Source organism: Oncorhynchus keta, chromosome 17 (genome assembly GCF_023373465.1).
Source record: "Oncorhynchus keta strain PuntledgeMale-10-30-2019 chromosome 17, Oket_V2, whole genome shotgun sequence".
NCBI classification, from domain to species: Eukaryota; Metazoa; Chordata; class Actinopteri; order Salmoniformes; family Salmonidae; genus Oncorhynchus; species Oncorhynchus keta.
The window spans coordinates 53518172-53543715 of record NC_068437.1 but is presented as its reverse complement, the minus strand read 5'-3'; the positions used below and the strand labels follow the sequence as shown (position 1 = coordinate 53543715).

The 25544-nt window shown below is 42.7% G+C and overlaps 1 protein-coding gene and 1 long non-coding RNA gene across 4 annotated transcripts in view; both read left to right on the top strand.

Moving 5' to 3' along the window:
• Window positions 1-244: 244 nt before the first annotated feature.
• Window positions 245-25544, top strand: part of LOC118382422 (cGMP-inhibited 3',5'-cyclic phosphodiesterase 3A-like) — a 251175-nt gene continuing 225875 nt past the window's right edge. Inside the window, exon 1 of one of the 2 annotated variants that reach the window (XM_052466553.1) lies at window positions 245-1758. In XM_052466553.1, the coding sequence (XP_052322513.1) occupies window positions 763-1758 (996 nt within the window). In that variant the 5' untranslated portion in view covers window positions 245-762. The remainder of the gene's footprint in view (window positions 1759-25544) is intronic. The other variant, XM_052466554.1, reaches the window with a different exon arrangement.
• On the top strand, window positions 21531-22843 carry LOC127908355 (uncharacterized). 2 transcript variants are annotated; one of them, XR_008067001.1, is made up of 3 exons: window positions 21531-21979; window positions 22151-22207; window positions 22331-22843. It is a non-coding gene; the product is annotated as an uncharacterized LOC127908355 (long non-coding RNA). The 2 variants fall into 2 exon arrangements; XR_008067002.1 differs by lacking the exon at window positions 22151-22207 and adding an exon at window positions 22037-22093.

Genomic DNA, 25544 nt, shown 5'->3' with positions numbered 1-25544 from the left:
GGAGGCAGCGGGTGCTAGTGCGTGTGGAATAATTCGGTTTCTCTAAAAAATGAACGGATAAGTATTCAATTTATAACCAGAGCTCGTGTGGCGTCGTTAAAAGCTACACCTCGAAATATATTTGTGTTTTGAAAAGACAACTCCTGTAAATATTAATAAGGAAAGTCGAGAGAAGATAAGAAAACAAACATCAAATAAGTATGACTGTGTGAGAGACAGAGCATCACAAATAAGTATGACTGTGTGAGAGACAGAGCATCACAAAAGGAGGGCAGTAGCGCGCAGCGCGGGACGTGTGTGTTGATGATGATGATGATGTGACGCGAAGAATCAAAGACATGTCCTAGATCTGCTCTCCCTGCAATATGTCCCGAGTTGGTCTGTGACTGAAGCCTCCTGCCTCAGTACATTACGTCTATTTTTGGGTGTATTTCATTATTTGCATTACTGTACCTGAATAAGAAACACAGATAGAGGAAAACCCAATCCGGACAGTGTCGCCCTGTCACCGTGCGTATAATGGAGACTCGTTTTTTTTATGACCGTGTGGTGAAATAATAGCCGACCTATGTAGCCGTTAATTCTATTGACGATCTATTATTTTTTTTAAATGGATGATTGTGTCAGGGTTCTTAGTTCGTTCTGTCAATAACGCATCGGTAATAACTCATGCCATGTCCCATTACCGGATAGCCCCTCTGGTCTAGAGGTAGCTTTTATACTGCTTCATAGGCATACTTCCTTAATACTGCTATATGAGTGATGGCAATGCCAGTAGTAGAATCTGACAGTAGCAGTGGTGTAGCACATCTACGGAACAGTAGCAGTAACAGCACCAGCGTTCGCGACAAAACCTCCAGGGCACCGGAGCGCAATGGTTATGTGAAAACAAGTTTCATCCAGCCACTGCCCGACAGTCGAGATCGAGATGGTGATTGCTCATATGGGTCGTGCATGGTGAGGCTCGTATTCAAGATATGGAGTTCCCAAAGACTCCGGCGTGTAGTATGTGTGGGCTCACTGTCTGTTTTTCTCGCTCTGGTGGTTAAATTAGCCGACTGGAGGACTGAGCTCAGTAGCAGTGGTAACAATAACAGCAGGCTGCACTCCAGCTCTCCTGTTCATTTCGTGTCAGGCTACGCAGGGGAGTTGTTGCTAACTCTCTGGCATCTGATCTCGCCTGTATTTACCCTCGTATGTGCCTTCTTTTGGGTGGGTTTGTATTTGATCCGCTGCGGAGTGCTTATCCAAACCGCCCTTTTCCTCCTCACTCTTTGCCACCTGGGAGAGACAGCGGCGTGGGCTCTCGTGCACGGCGGGACTTGGACGGATGAACAACAGCCGTTTTCCTTCAGCACGTCAGCGGCCGCGGTCGTGCTCGCCTGCCTGGCAACCGGCACACTCATGGTAGCGCGGCTCAAGCACGGCATCTCGGTCATAGTGTTCGTAAGCGTCGTTCGGACTATCTCGCTCATCTCGCTGCACAAAGTCCGGGCCACTTGGAGACCTTACGTGGCGTACCTGGTGGGAGTGTTGGGCATCCTACTGGCGAGGTATGCTGATAGTCTACTTCCGAACCAAGGGATACCCAGGGAGGGCTGTACCCCCTCTGTGACTGGGGCGAGGGAAGGGGACGAGACCTCTGTGTTTAAAAGCCGAAGGAGGTCCAGTTCTGTGATCTCCACAGACATGGCACACAGTCAGTCCAACAGCAAGTCACACAGGAGGACCTCGCTGCCATGTATTCAGAGGGACCAGGTAAGGAGCTCTTTTCTTCTTCTGTCTGTGTTAATATACTGTACGGGAGTCCCGTTGGACTTGGCGGACTGTATGGCTGGTTTGTCTGTGGCTCATTTTGGGCTCTTCCTCAGGCGGTGGTTGGATTAGGGTTGTCTCCAAACTTGTATTCAAGATAATGGAATAATAATAACAACAACAAAAACATTATAATAGAAACAATATGATGTAGCCTATTATTATTATTATTATTATTGTTGTTGAATAGCATTAGTTTATTGCAAAGTGTTGCTGAGTCTATCATTAATTATCGCTGTATTATATTTATGCCTGTATGACAGGCCTACTATTGACGTTATCAGCAACGAGGAGCATAATCGTAAGGAATATAGTGATAATAATAGTAATACTATTATGATTAATATAAAATAATACATCATACTGTTATTATCATTTTGTCATTTTTCTATTGAAATTATACTTTGAAAAGATCAGTGCTTCTTCTTTGCTTGTTATTAGTCACTTTGATGATACATTTGATGGTTTATTTTTGTATTTTTTTCCCCTGTGCGTTTTGATTATGTTTGCTTTGAGATAGATATCTGGACTGCTATTATTCTGAAGAGAGCTTGCTCGTCATATTCCTCCATCATAACATTCAATAATAACAGAACTCTTAACTAACAGTGGATACAATCTTCTCTTGGATCTATCAAGTGTTTGCTGTTGTGTAATTTAACTTTGCCATATCCTCGTAGTACAGTATATTTTGAACATTTTGATTGATGTCCTACAGAGTGCTTCATCAGAGATTATACTCCAATAATGGTCTGAATTTGAAATCGAAGTTTTTAAAATTTATTTTCACTCATAAATTGGTACCTTTCTATGTAATTTCCTCAGTTTTTATTTTCCAGTGTGATTTTTCCTCCGATATTTGTTTCAGTGACATGCAGCTATTGAATGATCTAAGTACAATAGAATATATCATGATATATAGAGAATATCTCTCTCTCTCTCTCTCTCTCTCTCTCTCTCTCTCTCTCTCTCTCTCTCTCTCTTCTCTTTCTCTCTCTTCTCTTTCTCTCTCTCTCTCTTTCTCTCTCTCTCTCTCTCTCTCTCTCTCTCTCTCTCTCTCTCTCTCTTCTTCTCTTTCTCTCTCTCTCTCTCTCTCTCTCTCTCTCTCTCTCTCTCTCTCTCTCTCTCTCTCTCTCTCTCTCTTTCTCTCTCTTTCTCTCTAGCTCTGAGTAGTCTATCAAATGTGCAATTCTATTTTAGTTTTAATGGAAGTAGCTATAGGTAAGATGTGGATGTTATTGGTTCATCTCATCACTAAATATGTCCTGATGGCACCTTATAATTCATTTAAGACAAAACCATGAATCATTTACAGACGTATGGTATTGTTAATGAAACCACCACTATCCACTTCGACTTAATGTCAGGATCGAGGTGTTTCATGTATTCTTAGGGGATGGGCATTTGAAATTCTATCAGTATTCGAATATAATATCAGTGTACTTTTTCGGATTTCGGGCTAGTCGAAGTACACGTGTTGTATTATTAAAATAATATTGTTGTTGTTGTTTTTGTCGAAACTTAACTTCAATGGAGACTTGCTCTTGCGACTCCAGAGAGCCGGTGCACTGCGCTCTGCTGGTTTCATCAGACGGGTTTGTGGAGGGGGGTAAGAGAGCAGAGGACGATGTCTGTTACGGTCTATGTGCCAAACCGTCTCCCGCTAATTAGACAAACTTGTTGTTGCCATAGGTTATCTATCATACCATCTGGTAGTGCCTGACTTAATAATAATAATAATCGATTGGATTTAAATAGCGCTTTTCTACCAACTGACGTACTGAAAGTTTTACATAGTAGGTGGAAACGGACCTCATTCACCACCAATGTGTAACATCCACCTGGATGATTCACAGCGACCACTTTGCATCAACTCGTTGTAATGAAGCCAGCGTGCTACAGTAGCAAGGCTAATTGAGGCTGTTTTGCTGCGCTCCCCGTCCAATGTCTACAACAACGTCATTCATACGAAAACAACTGCCTACCTGTTGGTTGATCCTTGTAGCCTACTCCTGCTCATTTAGCCAATTTAATTCCGCAATTTCAACTCCATTTTGCATTGGTTAAAAATCAGTGCGGTCAGTGCGGTTTAAGGACGATTACATTTTTTCAGAAGCATGGCCTTATTTCTATTAGCGCATAACGGGTGACTGTCATTCATATTCCAATCACACAGTTAATTGTATCATCGATAGGTTTAGCCTATTACATTACATGAATGATTGTCAAATTTTCCCTAAACCCGTCATGAAGTTGCTACAGTACAACCTATAGCCTATGAATGAAAGTTTACAATGTACAGTGCATTCAGAAAGTATTCAGACATTTAGACTTTTTCAACCTTTGGTTTTTCAATCGACACACAATACCCCATAATGACAAAACGGAAAAAACGTTTTTTAGACATTTTTGCTAATTTATACAAATATATATATATTGAAATATACATTTTCCGTAAGTATTAAGACCCTTTACTCAGTACTTTTTTAGAAGCACTTTTGCCAGCGATTACAGCCTCAAGTCTTCTTGGGTATGACGCTACAAGCTTGGCACACCTGTATTTGGGGAGTTTCTCCCAATATTATCAGCAGATCCTCTCAAGCTCTGCCAGGTTGGATGGGGAGCATTGCTGCACAGCTATTTTCAGATCTCTCCAGAGATGTTAGATCGGGTTCAAGTCCGGGCTCTGGCTGGACATTCAGAGACCTGTCCCTAAGCCACTCCTGCGTTGACTTGGCTGTGGGCTTAGGGTTGTTGTCCTGTTGGAAGGTGAACCTTCGCCCCCAGTCTGAGGTCCTGAGTGCTCTGGAGCAGGTTTTCATCAAGGATCTCTCTGTACTGTTCTCCGTTCATCTTTCCCTCGATCCTGACTAGTCTCCCCGTCCCTGCCACTGAAAACATCCCCACAGCATGATGCTGCCACCACCATGCTTCACCGTAGGGATGGTGCCAGGTTTCCTCCAGAAGTGACGCTTGACATTCAGGCCAAAGAGTTCAATCTTGGTGTCATCAGACCAGAGAATCTTGTTTCTCATGGTCTGAGAGTCCTTTAGGTGGCTTTTTGGCAAACTCCAAGTGGGCTGTCATGTGCCATTTACTGAGGAGTGGCTTCCAGCTGGCCACTACCATAAAGGCCTGATTGGTGGAGTGCTGCAGAGAAATTTGTCCTTCTGGAAGGTTCTCCCATCTCCACAGAGGAACTCTGGAGCTCTGTCAGAGTGACCATCGGGTTCTTGGTCACCTTCCTGACCAAGGCCCTTCTCCCCCGGGCCAGCTCTAGGAAGAGTGTTGGTGGTTCTAAACTTCCTTCAGTTAAGAATGAAGGAGGCCACTGTGCTCTTGGGGACCTTCAATGCTGCAGATCTGTGCCACGACACAATCCTGTCTCTGAGCTCTACGAACAATTCCTTCGACCTCGTGGCCTGGTTATTGCTCTGACATGCTGTGGGACCTTATATAGACAGGTATGTGCCTTTTCAAATCATGTCCAATCAATTGAATTTACCATAGGTGGACTCCAATCAAGTTGTAGACACATCTCAAGGATGATAAATGGAAACAGGATGCACCTGAGCTCAATTTCGAGTCTCATAGCAAAGGGTCTGAATACATATGTAAATAAGGTATTTCTGTTTGAGTTTTTTAAAATAAATTTGCTAAAATTTCTAAAAACCTGTTTTCATTTTGTCCTTATAGGGTATTGTGTGTAGATTGATGAGTAAAATCAAACATTGTAATACATTTTAGAATAAGGCTGTAATGTAACAACATGTGGAAAAAGTGAAGGGGTCTGAATATTTTCAGAATGCACCGTAGATGCACACTCTTGCCTGCATCTTGCTGATATAGGGTGTCATCATTAGTCCGTGTAAGAAAACATTTTTTAACAAGCTACAAGTGTGAAACGCGTTTCGGCTACCAGTGCATCTTTTTTTATGGGGCACATTTATAAAAACTGTGATAAAACTGTTGTTTTATTAAAATGTGCAATGCAGTGGCCTATCCTTGTAGGCAATGCTGCATAGATCATTACATTTAATTCTAGTCAAAGGCTTGAGAAAAACACCTGTCTGACGCAAACACACACACGCACGCACGCACACACACACACACACACACACACACACACACACACACACACACACACACACACACACACACACACACACACACACACACACACACACACACACACACACACACACACACGCACGCACGCACGCACGCACGCACGCACGCACGCACACACACACACACACACACACACACACACACACACACACACACACACACACACACACGCGGGTAAGAGGGGAATGAACATGCAAAGCTTCTCAATGATAAACACATTGCACCCTATTCCCTATGTAGTGCACTAATTACCAGGGCCCATGGCACCCTATTCTCTATTTTTTAGTGCACTAATTACCAGGGCCCATGGCACTGTATTCCCTATATAGTTTCCCCTTGTCAAAATTAGTGCACTATTATAGGAAGTAGGGTGCCATGTCAGATGCACTCATTTTCGTATCAAAGAGTGTCATCGTGACCTGGGTCAGGAGCAGTTAAGAGGGACAAGGTTAGGGACATGTCAGGCTGCTGTGGCGGTATAGGCCATGTATGGCCAGTCAGCCACTTGAAATACAGGCTAACCTCTCCTCTCCAGGTTGGTTGGCTACAGATGGAGAGTTTGCTTGTTGGTTCTGCTTTGCGGTCCCAGTGAGTCGACCCATTTCTTTTCTCCTTCTCCTGAGCAGAGCTGTGTTGCTAATAGGGTGTAATTCATATAATTTGAGATATTATTACCTTTTAATTACAATATTATGACATTATTATTACCAAATCATCGCCTTACAGTATTATCGCCTTATTATCACCTTATTAGCACCATATTATCACCATATTATCACCATATTATCACCATATTATTACATTATCATCACCTTATTATTACTTTATTATTACCTTACAATATTATGACATTATTATTACCTAATCATTGCCTTACAGTATTATCACCTTATTAGTACCCGATTAGTGTCGTATTATCACCTTAGTATCACCATATTATCACCTTAGTATCACCTATTATCACCTTATTATCACCTTAGTATCACCATATTATCACCTTAGTATCACCTATTATCACCTTATTATCACCTTATTATCACCATATTATCACCTATTATCACCATATTATCACCATATTATCACCTTAGTATCACCTATTATCACCTTAGTATCACCATATTATTACCTTAGTATCACCATATTATCACCTAGTATCACCTTATTATCACCATATTATCACCATATTATCACCTATTATCACCCACCATATTATCACCTTATTAGTACCCTATTATCACCTATTATTACCTTAGTATCACCATATTATCACCATTAGTATCACCATATTATTACCTATTATCACCTTATTATCACCATATTATCACCTTAGTATCACCATATTATCACCTTAGTATCACCTATTATCACCATATTATCACCTTATTATACCCTAGTATCACCTATTATCACCTTAGTATCACCATATTATCACCTTAGTATCACCATATTATCACCTTAGTATCACCTATTATCACCTTAGTATCACCATATTATCACCTTAGTATCACCATATTATCACCTTAGTATCACCTATTATCACCTTATTATCACCATATTATCACCATATTATCACCTATTATCACCATATTATCACCATATTATCACCATATTAGTACCCTATTATCACCTTATTATCACCTTAGTATCACCATATTATCACCTTAGTATCACCATATTATCACCTTATTATACCATATTAGTCACCTTATTATCACCTTAGTATCACCATATTATCACCTTAGTATCACCATATTATCACCTTAGTATCACCATATTATCACCTTAGTATCACCATATTATCACCATATTATCACCTTAGTATCACCATATTATCACCTTATTATCACCTTATTAGTACCCTATTATCACCTATTATCACCTTATTATCACCATATTATCACCATATTATCACCTTATATTATCCCTATTATCACCTTAGTATCACCATATTATCACCATATTATCACCTATATCACCATATTATCACCTATTATCACCATATTATCACCTTAGTATCACCTATTATCACCATATTATTACCATATTATCACCTTAGTATCACCATATTATTACCATATTATCACCTTATTAGTACCCTATTATCACCTTATTAGTACCCTATTATCACCATATTATCACCTTAGTATCACCATATTATCACCATATTATCACCTTAGTATCACCATATTATTACCATATTATTACCATATTATTACCATATTATCACCTTAGTATCACCATATTATTACCTTATTATCACCTTATTATTACCTTATTATCACCATATTATCACCTTAGTATCACCATATTATCACCTTAGTATCACCATATTATCACCATATTATCACCTTATTAGTACCCTATTATCACCTATTATCACCTATTATCACCATATTATCACCTTAGTATCACCTATTATCACCTTAGTATCACCATATTATCACCTTAGTATCACCATATTATCACCTTAGTATCACCATATTATCACCTTAGTATCACCATATTATCACCTTAGTATCACCATATTATCACCTTATTATCACCATATTATCACCTTAGTATCACCATATTATCACCTTAGTATCACCATATTATTACCTTAGTATCACCATATTATCACCTTATTATCACCATATTATCACCTTAGTATCACCATATTATCACCTTAGTATCACCATATTATTACCTTAGTATCACCATATTATTACCTTAGTATCACCATATTATCACCTATTATTATCACCTATTATCACCTTAGTATCACCATATTATTACCATATTATCACCTTATTATTATTACCCTATATTATTACATAGTATCACCATATTAGTACCCTATTATCACCTATTATCACCATATATCACATTAGTATCACCATATTATTACCATATTATCACCTTATTAGTACCATATTATCACCTATTATCACCTTAGTATCACCATATTATCACCATATTAGTACCCTATTATCACCTATTATCACCTTAGTATCACCATATTATCACCATATTATTACCATATTATCACCTTATTATCACCATATTATCACCATATTATTACCATATTATCACCATATTATCACCATATTAGTACCCTATTATCACCATATTATCACCTTAGTATCACCATATTATCACCTTATTATCACCATATTATTACCATATTATCACCTTATTATTACCATATTATTACCATATTATCACCTTATTATTACCATATTATTACCATATTATTACCATATTATTACCATATTATCACCTTATTATTACCATATTATTACCATATTATTACCATATTATTACCATATTATTACCATATTACCACCGTATTAGTACCATATTATTACCATATTATTACCATATTATTACCATATTATCACCTTATTAGTACCATAGTATTACCATATTATTACCATATTATTACCATATTATTACCATATTATTACCATATTATTACCATATTATTACCATATTATTACCATATTATTACATTATTATCACCTTATTGTAAACACATGATCTTTTACAAGGATGTGCTTATTGCATACGATAAGTGAATATATGCCCATTTGATCTGCTTGACTGGTTGGGTACAATACGAGTGTTTTCGTGTGTCTCATCTTTTAAAATGGAAACAGCCAGACATTTCCAGAATATTCCTCCAAGAGGAATGTGGCCGGCGAGGGGATGTTTTGTTTTTGTATGATGAGCGATGAGGCAGAAAATGGATTTAGACGGGTTTGAATTATGTTGTAGGCCTACACTGACAGGATTATATACAAACTAAGATCTGCTTGTAGGAAGGTTGGATGACTAATTCAATCATTTAATGTCCAGTGTTTTCTGAAAGGAAGAAGTTAAATAACTGTCAAAGAGAAAGCAAGCGTTCACATACATACTGTATAATGATTTAGAACTTGTTATTTGGCATAAACCTTTATTATAATCTTATAAATAGACTTCTAATATGTAATGTTTCACAAAATGTCCTCTCTTCCGGTGCTAGTTGTCGCGTGCGGAAGGTTTTGCTAAATAATACCGGTAACTTTGAGGTTTCGTCTTCCTCCATTCCACTCAGTGATTCCTCACCGTCAGCTAAAGAAGGTGATGGATGACAATATTCACTGGAGAGGAGAAGATTATAAGAGTCAATCACGACCAAATCCTCCGACCACCTGAACAAGCTTTTTCCCCCCGTAGCCCTCACCAAACTGGCCACCTGGTGGTCCACGTTGATCTTCCCACTCATAGACTTTGCACTTTGCTCTGTTCATCCACGGACTATGCAGCCTACACTATTCATCAATAGACTATAGACCCTACACTATTCATCAATAAACTATAGACCCTACACTATTCATCAATAAACTATAGACCCTACACTATTCATCAATAGACTATAGACCGTACACTATTCATCAACAGACTATAGACCCTACACTATTCATCAATAAACTATAGACCCTACACTATTCATCAATAGACTATAGACCCTACACTATTCATCAATAAACTATAGACCCTACACTATTCATCAACAGACTATAAACCCTACACTATTCATCTATTCACTATTCATCTGCACTATATAGACCCTACCCTACACTATTCATCAATAAACTATAGACCCTACACTATTCATCAATAGACTATAGACCCTACACTATTCATCAATAAACTATAGACCCTACACTATTCATCAACAGACTATAAACCCTACACTGTTCATCAATAACCTATAGACCCTACACTATTCATCAATAAACTATAGACCCTACACTATTCATCAACAGACTATAGACCCTACACTATTCATCAATAAACTATAGACCCTACACTATTCATCAACAGACTATAGACCCTACACTATTCATCAATAAACTATAGACCCTACACTATTCATCAATAAACTATAGACCCTACACTATTCATCAATAAAATATAGACCCTACACTATTCATCAATAAACTACAGACCCTACACTATTCATCAATAAACTATAGACCCTACACTATTCATCAATAGACTATAAACCCTGCACTATTCATCAATAGACTATAGACCGTACACTATTCATCAATAAACTATAGACCCTACACTATTCATCAATAAACTATAGACCCTACACTATTCATCAATCAACTATAGACCCTACACTATTCATCAATAGACTATAGACCCTACACTATTCATCAATAAACTATAGACCCTACACTATTCATCAATAAACTATAGACCCTACACTATTCATCAATAGACTATAGACCCTACACTATTCATCAACAGACTATAGACCCTACACTATTCATCAATAGACTATAGACCCTACACTATTCATCAATAAACTATAGACCCTACACTATTCATCAATAAACTATAGACCCTACACTATTCATCAATAGACGATGCAGCCTACACTATTCATCAATAGACAATGCAGCCTACACTATTCATCAATAGACGATGCAGCCTACACTATTCATCAATAGACTATTTCAGCCACACCCATTGCTGACAGGTGTGTAAAAATTAAGCACACAGCCATGCAATCTCCATAGACAAACATCGGCAGTAGAATGGCTGGTACTGAAGAGCTCACTGACTTTCAACGTGGCACCGTCACAGGATGACACCTTTCCAACAAGACATTTTTGTCAAATTTCTTGCCTGCTAAAGCTGCCCCAGTCAGCTATATGTGCTGTATAGGAGCAAACAACGGCTCAGTCGTGAAATGGTAGGTCACACAAGCTCACAGAATGGTACTGCTGAGTGCTGAAGCGTGTAGCACGTAAAAATCGTCTGACCTCGGATGCAACACTCACTGTTCGCCAGGAGCTTCATGAAATTGGTTTTCATGGCCGAACAGCCGCAGACAAGGCTACGATCACCACGCGCAATGCCAAGCGTCGGCTGGAGTGGTGTAAGGCTCGCCACGATTGGACTCTGGAGTAGTGGAAACACATTCTCTGGAGTGATGACTCATGCTTCACCATCTGGTTGTCCGAGGGACGAATCTGGCTTTGACGGATTTGGGTCTGTTTTTCATGGTTTTCGGCTAAGCCCCTTTGTTCCAGTTAAGGGAAATCTTAACACTACAGCATACAATGACATTCTAGACGATTCTGTACTTCCAACTTTGTGGCAACAGTTTGGAGAAGGCCCTTTCATTTTTCAGCATGACAATGCCCCTGTGCTACAGCGATGTCCATCCAGAAATGGTTTGTCGAGATTGGTTATGGAAGAATTTGACTGGCCTGCACAAAGCCCTGACCTCAACGCCATCTAACACCTTTGGGATGAATTGAAACACCGACTGTGAGCCAGGCCTAATTGCTCAACATCAGTGCTCGACCTCACTCATGCTCTTGTGGCTGAATGGAAGCAAGTCCGTGTAACGGATGTGAAACGGACTTAGTTAGCGGTGGTGCGCGCTAAATAGCGTTTCAATCGGTGACTCGATGGGTAACGATGCTTCGTGAGTGACTGTTGTTGATGTGGGCAGAGGGTCCCTGGTTCGCGCCCGGGTATGGGCGAGGGGACAGTGTAAAGTTATACTGTTACATCCGCGCAGCAATGTTCCAACATCTAGTGGGAAGCCTTCCCAAAAGAGTGGAGGTTGTTATAGCAGCAAAGGAAGGACCAACTCCATATTAATGTCCATGATTTTGGAATGAGATGTTTAGACGAGCAGGTGTCCACATACTTTTGGTCATGTAGTGTATTTCCCCCAGTGCACATCATCCTGTTAAAATGTTTATCTTAATTGTTTCTCTAAGCTTCAGTTCTCATAGTTTACATGCTGTATGTGGATGGTGTAAATTCTGGGTCTATATATTTTGTCCATATTTTTTTGTCTATTGTCTGTCTTTATTAACTCTGTAGCTGTCGCAGCACTATTCCACCGAGTCAAATTCCTGTACATGCAACAGTGTTCTCTGGAAGCTGCAGGCATGCAGTAGCCCCACAGACCGCTGTGCAGCTCCCCCTGGACTGGCAGGCAGACATATCAGCCCACAGAGAGAAGCACGGGATTGAACTTGATTCAACTTTCTAGAGCAGTTGTCACAAACCGGTCGATGATGATCGACTGGTCGACGTCCAAGGCATTCCTAGTCAATCGTTAAACATTTCTGGTAAAAACCCCAACAATAAAGCTTTGTGTTCCTATTTTGATTTTTTTTCTAATCTTGGGCTGTTGTTGGCAGGTGCCCCCGATTCAGCTGCCCCTGCGCGCCGGGAAGGGCAACTGTTGCCATTTCTAATCATATCATGTGTCCGAAGGTACAAACTAGGCCTTGTTCATGTTTAAGTTTTTACTCCGCACTGTCAACACTTTGTATTCAACACTTTTATAAGCCATAAAATTTGCATTCTTCCTATTTCCACTCATCGCTACAACAAGCACTGCAGCAGTATTGAATTCGTAGGAAAGTGTTTTAGCCTTGCATAGTTGTTATTATTTTCGGGTTTGGGTCTTTTTTAATTTTGAGGAATATTTCACTTTCTCTGTTCACAGTAGTAACAACATGGATTTGAACACAGTAGTGACAACATGAATTTGAACACAGTAGTGACAACATGAATTTGAACACTACCCTGGGAGCCTTCTGTAGCACAGTTGGTAGAGCATGGCGCTTGTAACGCCAGGGTAGTGGGTTCGATTCCCGGGACCACCCATACGTAGAATGTATGCACACATGACTGTAAGTCGCTTTGGATAAAAGCGTCTGCTAAATAGCATATATTATATATTAGTAACAACATGAATTTGAACACAGTAGTAACAACATGAATTTGAACACAGTAGTGACAACATGAATTTGAACACAGTAGTAACAACATGAATTTGAACACAGTAGTGACAACATGAATTTGAACACAGTAGTGACAACATGAATTTGAACACAGTAGTAACAACATGATTTTGAACACAGTAGTAACAACATGAAATTTGAACACAGTAGTAAGAACATGAATTTGAACACAGTAGTAACAACATGAATTTGAACACAGTATTAACAACATGAATTTGAACACAGTAGTGACAACATGAATTTGAACACAGTAGTAAGAACATGAATTTGAACACAGTAGTAACAACATGAATTTGAACACAGCAGTAACAACATGATTTTGAACACAGTAGTAACAACATGAATTTGAACACAGTAGTAACAACATGAATTTGAACACAGTAGTAACAACATGAATTTGAACACAGTACTAACAACATGAATTTGAACACAGTAGTAACAACATTAATTTGAACACAGTACTAACAACATGAATTTGAACACAGTAGTAACAACATGATTTTGAACACAGTAGTAACAACATGAATTTGAACACAGTAGTAATAACATGAATTTGAACACAGTAGTAACAACATGAATTTGAACACAGTAGTAACAACATGAATTTGAACACAGTAGTAACAACATGAATTTGAACACAGTAGTAACAACATGAATTTGAACACAGTAGTGACAACATGAATTTGAACACAGTAGTGACAACATGAATTTGAACACAGTAGTAACAACATGAATTTGAACACAGTAGTGACAACATGAATTTGAACACAGTAGTAACAACATGAATTTGAACACAGTAGTAACAACATGAATTTGAACACAGTAGTGACAACATGAATTTGAACACAGTAGTAACAACATGAATTTGAACACAGTAGTAACAACATGAATTTTAACACAGTAGTAACAACATGAATTTGAACATCAGAAATAATGCGATGTATCTGGAGTTTCACCATCATTTGGAAGATGGTGTCCCTTTTTGGGGAGGGAGAGGGGAGGGAGAAGAGAGGGAGAGGGGAGGGAGAGGAGAGGGAGAGGGGAGGGAGAAGAGAGGGAGAGGGAGGGAGAGGAGGGAGGGAGGGAGGAGGGAGAGGAGAGGGAGAGGGGAGGGGGAGGGAGAGGGAGAAGAGAGGGAGAGGGGAGGGAGAGAAGGAGGGAGAAGAGAGGGAGAGGAGAGGAGAGGGAGAAGGGAGGGAGAGGGAGGGAGGGGGAGGGAGAGGGGAGGGGGGGGAGGAGAAGGAGAGAGAGGAGAGGGGGAGGGAGAAGAGAGGGAGAGGGGAGGGAGAGAGGAGGGAGAAGAGAGGGAGAGGAGAGGGGAGGGAGAAGGGAGGGAGAGGGGAGGGAGAGGAGAGGGAGAAGAGAGGGAGAGGGGGAGGGAGGGGAGGAGGGAGAGAGAGAGGGAGAGGAGAGGAGAGGGAGAGAGAAGGAGGGAGAGGGGAGGGAGAGGAGAGGGAGAAGAGAGGGAGAGGGAGGGAGAGGAGAGGGAGAAGAGAGGGAGAGGAGAGGAGAGGGAGAAGGGAGGGAGAGGGGAGGGAGAGGGAGGAGGGAGAAGAGAGGGAGAGGGGAGGGAGAGGAGGGAGGGAGAAGAGAGGGAGAGGAGAGGAGAGGGAGAAGAGAGGGAGAGGGAGGGAGAGGGAGGGGGAGGGAGAGGAGAGGGAGAAGAGAGGGATAGGGGAGGGAGAGGAGGGGGAGAAGAGAGGGAGAGGAGAGGAGAGGAGAGGAGAGGAGAGGAGAGGAGAGGAGGGAGGGGGAGGAGGGGAGAGGGAGAGGAGAGGGAAGGTATACGAGAGGAGAGGAGAGGAGAGGGAGGGGAGGGAGAGGTGAGGGAGGGAGGGGAGGGAGGGAGGGAAGGAGAGGTGAGAGTGGGGAGAGAGGGAGGGGAGGGAGAGGGGGTGAGGGAGGGAGAGGGGAGGGAGGGAGAGGGGAGAGGGAGGGAGAGGGAGGGAGAGGGAGAGGGAGAGGAGGGAGGGGAGGGAGAGGGAGGTAGAGGAGAGAGAGAGGGAGAGGGGAGAGGAGAGGAGAGGAGAGGAGAGGAGAGGAGAGGAGGAGGAGAGGGAGAGGAGAGGGAGAGGAGGAGGGAGAAGAGAGGGAGAGGGGAGAGGAGAGGGGAGGGAGAAGGAGAGGAGGGAGGAGAGAGAGGAGAGGGAGAGGAGAGGAGAGGAGAGGAGAAGAGAGGGACGAGAGGGAGGAGGGAGAGGAGAGGAGAGGAGGGAGAAGGGAGAGGAGGAGGAGAGAGGGGAGGGAGAGAGAGGAGAGGGAGGAGAGGGAGAGGGGAGGGAGAGAGAGAGGGAGAGAGAGGGAGGAGGGGGAGGAGAGGGAGGAGGGAGAAGAGAGAGAGGAGGAGAGGGAGAAGGGAGAGGGAGGGAGTGGAGAGGGAGAGAGGAGAGAGAGGAGAGAGGGAAGGTATACGAGGGAGAGGAGAGGGATAGAGGGAGGGAGGTGAGGAGGGAGGGAGGGAGAGGGAGGGAGACGGAGGGGGAGAGGGAGGAGGAGAGGTGAGGGAGAGGGGAGGGAGAGGGGAGGAGGGAGAGGAGAGGAGGGAGAGGGAGGGAGAGGGAGGGAGAGGAGAGGAGAGGGAGAAGGGAGGGAGAGGGAGGGAGAGGAGAGGGAGAAGAGAGGGAGAGGGGAGGGAGAGGAGAGGGAGAAGAGAGGGAGAGGAGAGGAGAGGAGAAGGGAGGGAGAGGGAGGGAGAGGAGGAGGGAGAAGAGAGGGAGAGGAGGGGGAGAAGAGAGGGAGAGGAGAGGAGAGGAGAGGAGAGGAGAGGAGAGGAGAGGGAGAGGAGAGGGAGGGAGGGAGGGAGGGAGGGAGAGGGGAGAGGGAGAGGAGAGGGAAGGTATACGAGAGGGAGAGGAGAGGAGAGGGATAGGGAGGGAGAGGTGAGGGAGAGGGGAGGGAGGGAGAGGGAAGGGAGAGGTGAGAGGGGGAGAGGGGATAGAGGGAGAGGAGGGAGGAGAGAGGAGGTGAGGGAGAGGGGAGGGATAGGGGAGGGAGAGGGGAGGGAGAGGGAGGAGAGGGAGAGGGAGATAGGGGAGGAGAGGTGAGGTAGAGGTGAGGAGAGGAGAGGAGAGGAGAGGGAGAGGAGAGGAGAGGAGAGGAGAGGAGAGGAGAGGGAGAGGAGAGGGAGAGGAGAGGAGAAGAGAGGAGAGGGGAGAGAGAGAGGAGAGAAGGAGAGGAGGAGAGGAGAGGAGAGGAGAGAGAGGGGAGAGGTGAGGGAGAGGAGGGAGAAGAGAGAGGAGAGAGGAGAGGGAGAGGAGAGGGGAGGGAGAGGGAGGGAGAGGAGGAGGGAGGAGAGGGAGAGGGAGAGGGGAGGGAGAAGAGAGGGAGGGAGAGGAGAGGAGGGAGAGGGGAGGGAGAGGAGAGGGAGAAGAGAGGGAGGGAGGGAGAGGAGGGGGAGAAGGAGAGAGGGGAGGGGAGGAGGGAGAAGAGGGAGAGGAGAGGAGGGGAGGGAGGGAGGGAGGGAGGGAGGGAGGGAGGAGGAGAGGGAGGGAGGGAGGGAGGAGGAGGGAGAGGAGAGAGAGGGATAGGGGAGGGAGAGGTGAGGTGAGGGAGGGAGGGAGGGAGAGGGAGGGAGAGGACGGAGTGGGGAGAGAGGGATAGGGAGGGAGAGGTGAGGGAGAGGGAGGGAGAGGGAGGTGAGGGAGAGGGGAGGGATAGAGAGGGAGAGGGGAGGGAGAGGGAGGGAGAGGGGAGGGAGGGGAGGGAGAGAGGGAGAGGAAAGGAGAGGAGGGAGGAGAGGAGAGGAGAGGAGAGGATAGAGGAGGGAGAGGAGAGGAGAGGAGGGGAGGAGAGGAGGGGAGAGGGAGGGAGAGGAGAGGGATAGGGAGGGAGGGGAGGGATAGGAGGGAGGGGGAGGAGAAGGGAGGTGAGGGAGAGGGGAGGGATAGGGGAGGGAAAGGGGAGGGAGAGGAGAGGGAGAGGGAGAGGAGAGGAGAGGAGAGGAGAGGAGAGGAGAGGAGAGGAGAGGGAGAGGTGAGGGAGGGGGAGGGAGGGAGGAGAGGAAGTGGAGAGGGATAGGGGAGGGAGAGGTGAGGGAGAGGTGATGGAGAGGAGAGGGAGTCAGACTGCTGCTCTCTCCCTCCGTTGAGACTGACCATCAGATGCAGGCACCATCACCCCAGTAAAATAACGATAATAAGCAAATTATTTAAATGTATACAACAATGGATCTATTACCGGTATAACCATATAGGCTCCCTCAAAAAAAAAAAAAAAAAAAAAAAAAGGCCTTTATTTCTTTGGCAGGGCAATTCAAGCAAAGCCAATATGCAGTGATAATGTATTGGGCCTATAGCCTACTGCACAAACCTACAGCACCGTTAATGTTGCATAGGATTAAGCATTTTAAGTCATGTTAAAAAAAACATCTGTTGTAGATCTCGGCCTGTATTTTGACTCAAAGGGGATCTTGACTCAGAAAAGGTTTCTACCAATATTTCCCTTTGTTGAGGCAATTGTGATCAAATTAACACAAAACTAGCCACTTTCAATGCAACATACTGTACCGAAACAAAACAGACAATTCAAGAGATTTTGTTGTAGGCAGAACACATCCGAAGTAGGATTCTGTTGCATTGACACTCACTACTCAGCCGCCTGTGTGGCATAACCAATCAGAGCTGGAGTAGGCCTATATGCAAATAGACCACTGCCATATATGGATCTGTGCCATTTACTTTGAACTGCACTGTGTTTACAGCTGTGGTCAAGAGTAGATGCTCTTGTTTTTGAGATTAAAGTGAAAGCTGCATGTAGCCATCTGTGCACATTTTGTTCATATTCTTTGCCAGTTAGTTAGTTAAGGGGGGGGTTCGGGGTGAATAATTATGCACTCTCAAGTCATCAGGTTTTTAATATATAATAATAATATAATAATAATATAATAATATAATAATAATATAATAATAATATTATTTTGTATTATTTCTTGTTTGTTCCACCCCAAAAATATTTGTCATCTACAAAGTGGTAGGTAGGCATGTTGTGTAAATCAAATGATACAAACCCTCTAAAAGTCTATTTTAATTCCAGGTTGCAAGGCAACAAAATAGGGAAAATGCCAAGGGGTGTGAATACTTTCGCAAGCCCCTGTACCACCACACAAATGGCTACTACTGTAGGCTGAATGATAGAACAGCTATTTCCATGTTAAAATGTTAAGGCATTTTCTCCATTGTTATTGATGGTGAGCCACTATGGTAGACCTACATTATGATCAAATAGCCACGGTAGCCGTCTTGGCCACGGTTAAAACTGTAACTTAAAGGGGGTACAACCACAGTGTTCACGTTGGACGTTGCACATCATTTTCACAATGTTCAAGTTTGCGCTCAGCAGACCTGAAACGTGCTCAGTGCTGAACATTTTTTGAGGGAACATTGCAAGCAAATGTATTTGGCGAATAAAGGCATTTCTGATTCGGACAAGATTTCTTTGACACCTAGTAAGTAGTATTATGCCGTAGGCACGCCAGGACATCAAATGTAATACGGTTTTCTCTAGTGGTGATGTTGTACTTTAATTAAAGGTGCATTAAGCAGAAATCACTCCGTCATTTCCTGGTTGCTAAAATTCTAATAGTTTGCCTAATTTCAGTTTATGTGACAAAACAAGCAAGTATAGTGCAAGTATAGTGTAGAGAATACCATTTAAACCGCTGTGAAATATAATTTCCATAACCAAAAAATATTGTATTTTCAGCTGTTTGAAGCTGTTGTAGAAAACCGAACGTAAAAGACGCAGCAACAAAACTTAACCTCTGACCCCTCCAAACGACGCATGCACTACCCTCATAAAGTGCATTTCTGTCCGACAAAAACACATTCTTAGTTCTGTTGAAAAGTTAAAAACTGTAGAATTCAGATAAAGGTGTCAGAAACAATGTGATTCCATAGCTTGAGATGCAGCAGACCATAAAAAAAAAAAATAAAAAAAAAAAATGTAAAGTGTTAAATAATCCCTGAAGATATTTGAAAGTCTAGGTTTGAGACCAAAAAAAAATATGTCAACAATCCTGTTCCAAAAGGGAAAAAGATCTTGTGTCTTTTACCTAATAGTGTGAAACATGCCATAACTTAATTTTTTTGTCGTACAGGAATTAAATATACATGAGCAGAAAACTGTATATGATTCCCAATTCATCCACTAGACAGCAGTAGGAGATCGCATGACGTCTCTCTGAAACCAGTTGAAACCAGTTGAAACCAGTTGCATCTGATTTGAGTATTGAGTCACTGTGCCAAAATGGCTAAACGGATTTTCAAGCAAGACATCTGATTTGAGTATTGAGTCACTGAGCCAAAATGGCTAAACGGATTTTCAAGCAAGACATCTGATTTGAGTATTGAGTCACTGAGCCAAAATGGCTAAACGGATTTTCAAGCAAGACATCTCATTTGTTTTTCTTTCATTAAAACACAGACAGGGGAAGACACTTCAACCTTCTTTTCCCATTCACTTTTGCTAATGTAAAGGATGAGCTAGCTAAACTGCGCATGTGGAGGATGCATACAAAGTAATGTGGATGGAGAAGGAAATGCATTCGCAGGAGAGACGAAATACCTTGATATACTGCTTTTGCAAAGTTGTGACAGTGTTTTAGTTATATAGTTTTTTGATTTTGCCCTGTTGAAGTCGAACCCCCTGACTTTCAGTGCAACAATTGCCGACAGAGAAGAAGTCACTATGCTGGGCATACAAATAGCTGATTTGCATAGGCTACTGGGAATGCCAAGATCTGTGATTTTCTCGTTTTCCTCCACTCTGAGGGCCGTGTTTTGCGCTGGGCTGATGGGAGTCTTGCCTTCGGGCAGGTTATCTTCTGTGGACTGGCCACTGCTCGGAAGTGATCGCTCACCGAAAAAGAATGGAGATGGCGGGACCTTTGTTGCTGAATCGTGGGATGATCCTCTCCTGGACCTGGCTGGCCTGACAGGGAGACACGTCGCTGTTCATCGCAGAAGTCAAGGGCGGCATCCTCCACTTCTGAGCCCTCATTGAATAGTTTCGCTGCTCTGGAGCCTGATGTCCCAGCTCCGTCTTCTTAAGGAACGTTGGAGGTTCCTTCTGTATCGATCAACTTTGTGATGGCATCGCCGGGGTCTAAGGTGGGTTCTACTTCACCGTGGGCTCTGCTATTCCTGTAATTTGTGGGGGGCGAGTTAGAGGAGCCCCTAGTGGGGCTAGGGTTGGACTGAGTCCTCCGGCTCGAAATGGACAACACCCATCAACCATTATTATGGAAAGCTCCATGGTTAGAACGGTGGAAGTCCGAAATACCCGTATCCTTTTTTTCCCTGGAGCTAAGGTATTGGATATATCAGAAGTCATGCCCACCATCAAGAAACAGATTCTTGCTCCGAAAACAGTTGTGTTGGATATTGGGTCGAATGATATTATGCGTGTGAACTCTGTAAAGCTAAGAGACAATTTCTTGCAGCTCTTGGTGAATGCTCAGAAATGAGCAGAACCTAAAATGGTCTCTTCCCAATTCCATCTCCTCGTCGTTGTGGGATGTTTTAGTCGTCTTTGGTCTCTTCACTAGTGGTTAATGCGTCTGAACAAGGACTTGGGCATGTTCTTCGTCTTCAATTTGGACTCCTTCTGGAATAGGCCTGGCTACTTTCTGGAAGACGGAATTCATCTGGGTGAAAATGGCACCCGGCTGTTGTCATCAAACGTTAGAAAGGTTCTTGGTCAACTAAATTGATGAGAGGACAATATTAGCATTAAATATCAGTCAGTTTTCACCATCTCCTCTTTGGTCACTGTGAGAGTTCTACATGTTGTATCTGAAAGTGGTGACATGCCGAATGCCGAGTGGTGACATGCTGACTTGTGCTGAAAATCTGTGTCATTTTTAAATGCAGAAAAGTTTTGACATTTCTACATCTTAACATTTGTAGTTTATTACCTAAAGTGGATCATGTCAAGATCTGGGCCTCTCAGGCAGACCCTGATATTTGTTATTGTTTCTGAGACCTGGTTAACTGATAAAACCCTGGACGTTGCTATGGATGGTTATAATGTGTTTAGGGCTGGTAGGAAAGGTAACAGTGGTGGTGTTTCTATGGATGGTTACAATGTGTTTAGGGCTGGTAGGAAAGGTAACAGTGGTGGTGTTTCTATGGATGGTTACAATGTGTTTAGGGCTGGTAGGAAAGGCAACGGTGGTGGTGTTTCTATGGATGGTTACAATGTGTTTAGGGCTGGTAGGAAAGGTAACAGTGGTGGTGTTTCTATGGATGGTTACAATGTGTTTAGGGCTGGTAGGAAAGGTAACGGTGGTGGTGTTTCTATGGATGGTTACAATGTGTTTAGGGCTGGTAGGAAAGGTAACAGTGGTGGTGTTTCTATGGATGGTTACAATGTGTTTAGGGCTGGTAGGAAAGGCAACGGTGGTGGTGTTTCTATGGATGGTTACAATGTGTTTAGGGCTGGTAGGAAAGGTAACGGTGGTGGTGTTTCTATGGATGGTTACAATGTGTTTAGGGCTGGTAGGAAAGGCAACGGTGGTGGTGTTTCTATGGATGGTTACAATGTGGTTACAATGTTTAGGGCTGGTAGGAAAGGCAACGGTGGTGGTGTTTCTATGGATGGTTACAATGTGTTTAGGGCTGGTAGGAAAGGCAACGGTGGTGGTGTTTCTATGGATGGTTACAATGTGTTTAGGGCTGGTAGGAAAGGCAACGGTGGTGGTGTTTCTATGGATGGTTACAATGTGTTTAGGGCTGGTAGGAAAGGCAACGGTGGTGGTGTTTCTATGGATGGTTACAATGTGTTTAGGGCTGGTAGGAAAGGCAACGGTGGTGGTGTTTCTATGGATGGTTACAATGTGTTTAGGGCTGGTAGGAAAGGCAACGGTGGTGGTGTTTCTATGGATGGTTACAATGTGTTTAGGGCTGGTAGGAAAGGCAACGGTGGTGGTGTTTCTATGGATGGTTACAATGTGTTTAGGGCTGGTAGGAAAGGTAACGGTGGTGGTGTTTCTATGGATGGTTACAATGTGTTTAGGGCTGGTAGGAAAGGTAACGGTGGTGGTGTTTCTATGGATGGTTACAATGTGTTTAGGGCTGGTAGGAAAGGCAAAGGTTGTGGTTTTGCTATTTACACAAATAATCGTCTTTCTGTGTCTCTGTTGAAGGCTACCGACAGTCCTAAACTATATGAATTGTTGACTTTAAAACTTCAGTTGGGTTCACACTCAAAAATAACAGTTATAGGAATCCATCATCCACCCTTCGCAAATAAGTGTGTACTAAACAAACACACTGGGTTTAATTGCCATTTTTACTACCCCAGAGGTGTCGATCGCTGGAGATTTTAATCTTGCAGGATGCTGACTGTTTAAATTATTTTTGTTACTCATCTAAATTTGACCCAGCGGATAAAAAAAAACACTCGTCCAAACTTAAAGGACCCTATGAAATCACATTTAAAAATTCTCAAGAGAAATATGCTGGGAGTGGCTTATTTGCTTTGGGTATTAGTGACCACTGTCCCACTGTATGTGTCAGGAATATACGGAATGTAAAACATTTCAATGAATAGGCATTTTTTTAATGACCTTTAATTTGGTGACTTTGATTATGTTGCACCTATACCTGACCCAGAGTTGGCTCTGAACCACATCTCAAATGTTTCCGAATGTATTGTAGAAAAACATGTTTTTAAAAAAACGGAGAATTTTAAAAAATAGGTCTTGACCATCTTTAAGCATATTACACAGTTTTGTATTCCTGTGCCACCTCAGTGCAGCAGGCCCTTCGTGAACTTCAACATGACTTTGATTCAATTCAGAAATCACTTACAGATCTTAAAGTTGTGTTAAATACAAGTGAAACCAAGCTCATGCTGTTCTCTAGGTCACGAAATGTTGACCCTGAGGACCTGTATATCTGCTCTATAAATAGAGCCCAAATTGAGCTGGTTTCTCAATATAAGTACCTGAATCTCTAGATTACAAGTTGTCCTTCTTAACGCATATAAAAAAATCTGACTCAGAACAAAGATAATTTTTTAAATATCAAATAAAATCATGCCTCCGTATTGAAAATAGGAGAAATATTTTTCAAACAATGCTTCTTCCTGTATTGGATTTTGGTGCTATTGTTTACATGCGTGCGGCACAACCTGTTTTAAAACCCTTGGACACTATCGTTCAGCAATACGTTTTAGCACAGCGGACAGTTTTAGGACTCATCATTCTAGTATGTATAAAAATGTGGGATGGACCTCTCTGTCTGTAAGAAAAGAGCTGCGTTCTCTTTTATTAATTTACAAAGCAATCTGGCAGAAACTCCCTTCACATGTAACTTCATTAACTAAGTGAGGAATCATAAGTTCCCAAACCTGTTCTCAGGAATTGATAACAATAGAGACCCCTTCAGTCTCCACAGATTTGGAAATATCTGTGTTGTTTTTTTTGTTGTCCCAGATTTTACTGTGCTGATGCCACTCAGGCATTTTAAATAAGTGTTTATGAATCTCTATGTGATTGCTTTTATTAAATACATTTATTTTGGTTTTGTTGTGTTTGAATTAAATAGTTTTATACACATATACAGTGGGGAGAACAAGTATTTGATACACTGCCGATTTTGCAGGTTTTCCTATTAACAAAGCACGTAGAGGTCTTTAATTTTTAGCATAGGTACACTTCAACTGTGAGAGACGGGAATCTAAAACAAAAATCCAGAAAATCACATTGTATGATTTTTAAGTAATTCATTTGCATTTTATTGCATGACATAAGTATTTGATACATCAGAAAAGCAGAACTTAATATTTGATACAGAATCCTTTGTTTGCAATTACAGAGATCATACGTTTGCTGTAGTTCTTGACCAGGTTTGCACACACTGCAGCAGGGATTTTGGCCCACTCCTCGATACAGACCTTCTCCAGATCCTTCAGGCAATACGGACAATCAGCTCCCTCCAAAGATGTTCTATTGGGTTCAGGTCTGGAGACTGGCTCGGCCACTCCAGGACCTTGAGATGCTTCTTATGGAGCCACTCCTTAGTTGCCAGGCTGTGTGTTTCGGGTCGTTGTCATGTTGGAAGACCCAGCCACGACCCATCTTCAATGCTCTTAATGAGGGAAGGAGGTTGTTGGCCAAGATCTTGCGATACATGGCCCCATCCATTCTCCCCTCAATACGGTGCAGTCGTCCTGTCCCCTTTGCAGAAAAGCATCCCCAAAGAATGATGTTTCCACCTCCATGCTTCACGTTTGGGATGGTGTTCTTGGATTGTACTCATCCTTCTTCTTCCTCCAAACACAGCGAGTGGAGTTTTTTTTTGTCTCATCAGACCACATGACCTTCTCCCATTACTCCTCTGGATCATCCAGATGGTCATTGGCAAACTTCAGACGGGCCTGGACATGCGCTGGCTTGAGCAGGGGGACCTTGCGTGCGCTGCAGGATTTTAATCTATGACGGCCTAGTGTGTTACTAATTGTTTTCTTTGAGGCTGTGGTCCCAGCTCTCTTCAGGTCATTGACCAGGTCCTGCCGTGTAGTTCTGGACTGACCCCTCACCTTCTTCATGATCATTGATGCCCCACAAGGTGAGATCTTGCATGGAGCCCCAGACCGAGGGTGATTGACCGTCATCTTGAACTTCTTCCATTTTCTAATAATTGCCCCAACAGTTGTTGCCTTCTCACCAAGCTGCTTGCCTATTGTCCTGTAGCCCATCCCAGCCTTGTGCAGGTCTACAATTTTATCCCTGATGTCCTTACACAGCTCTCTGGTCTTGGCCATTGTGGAGAGGTTGGAGTC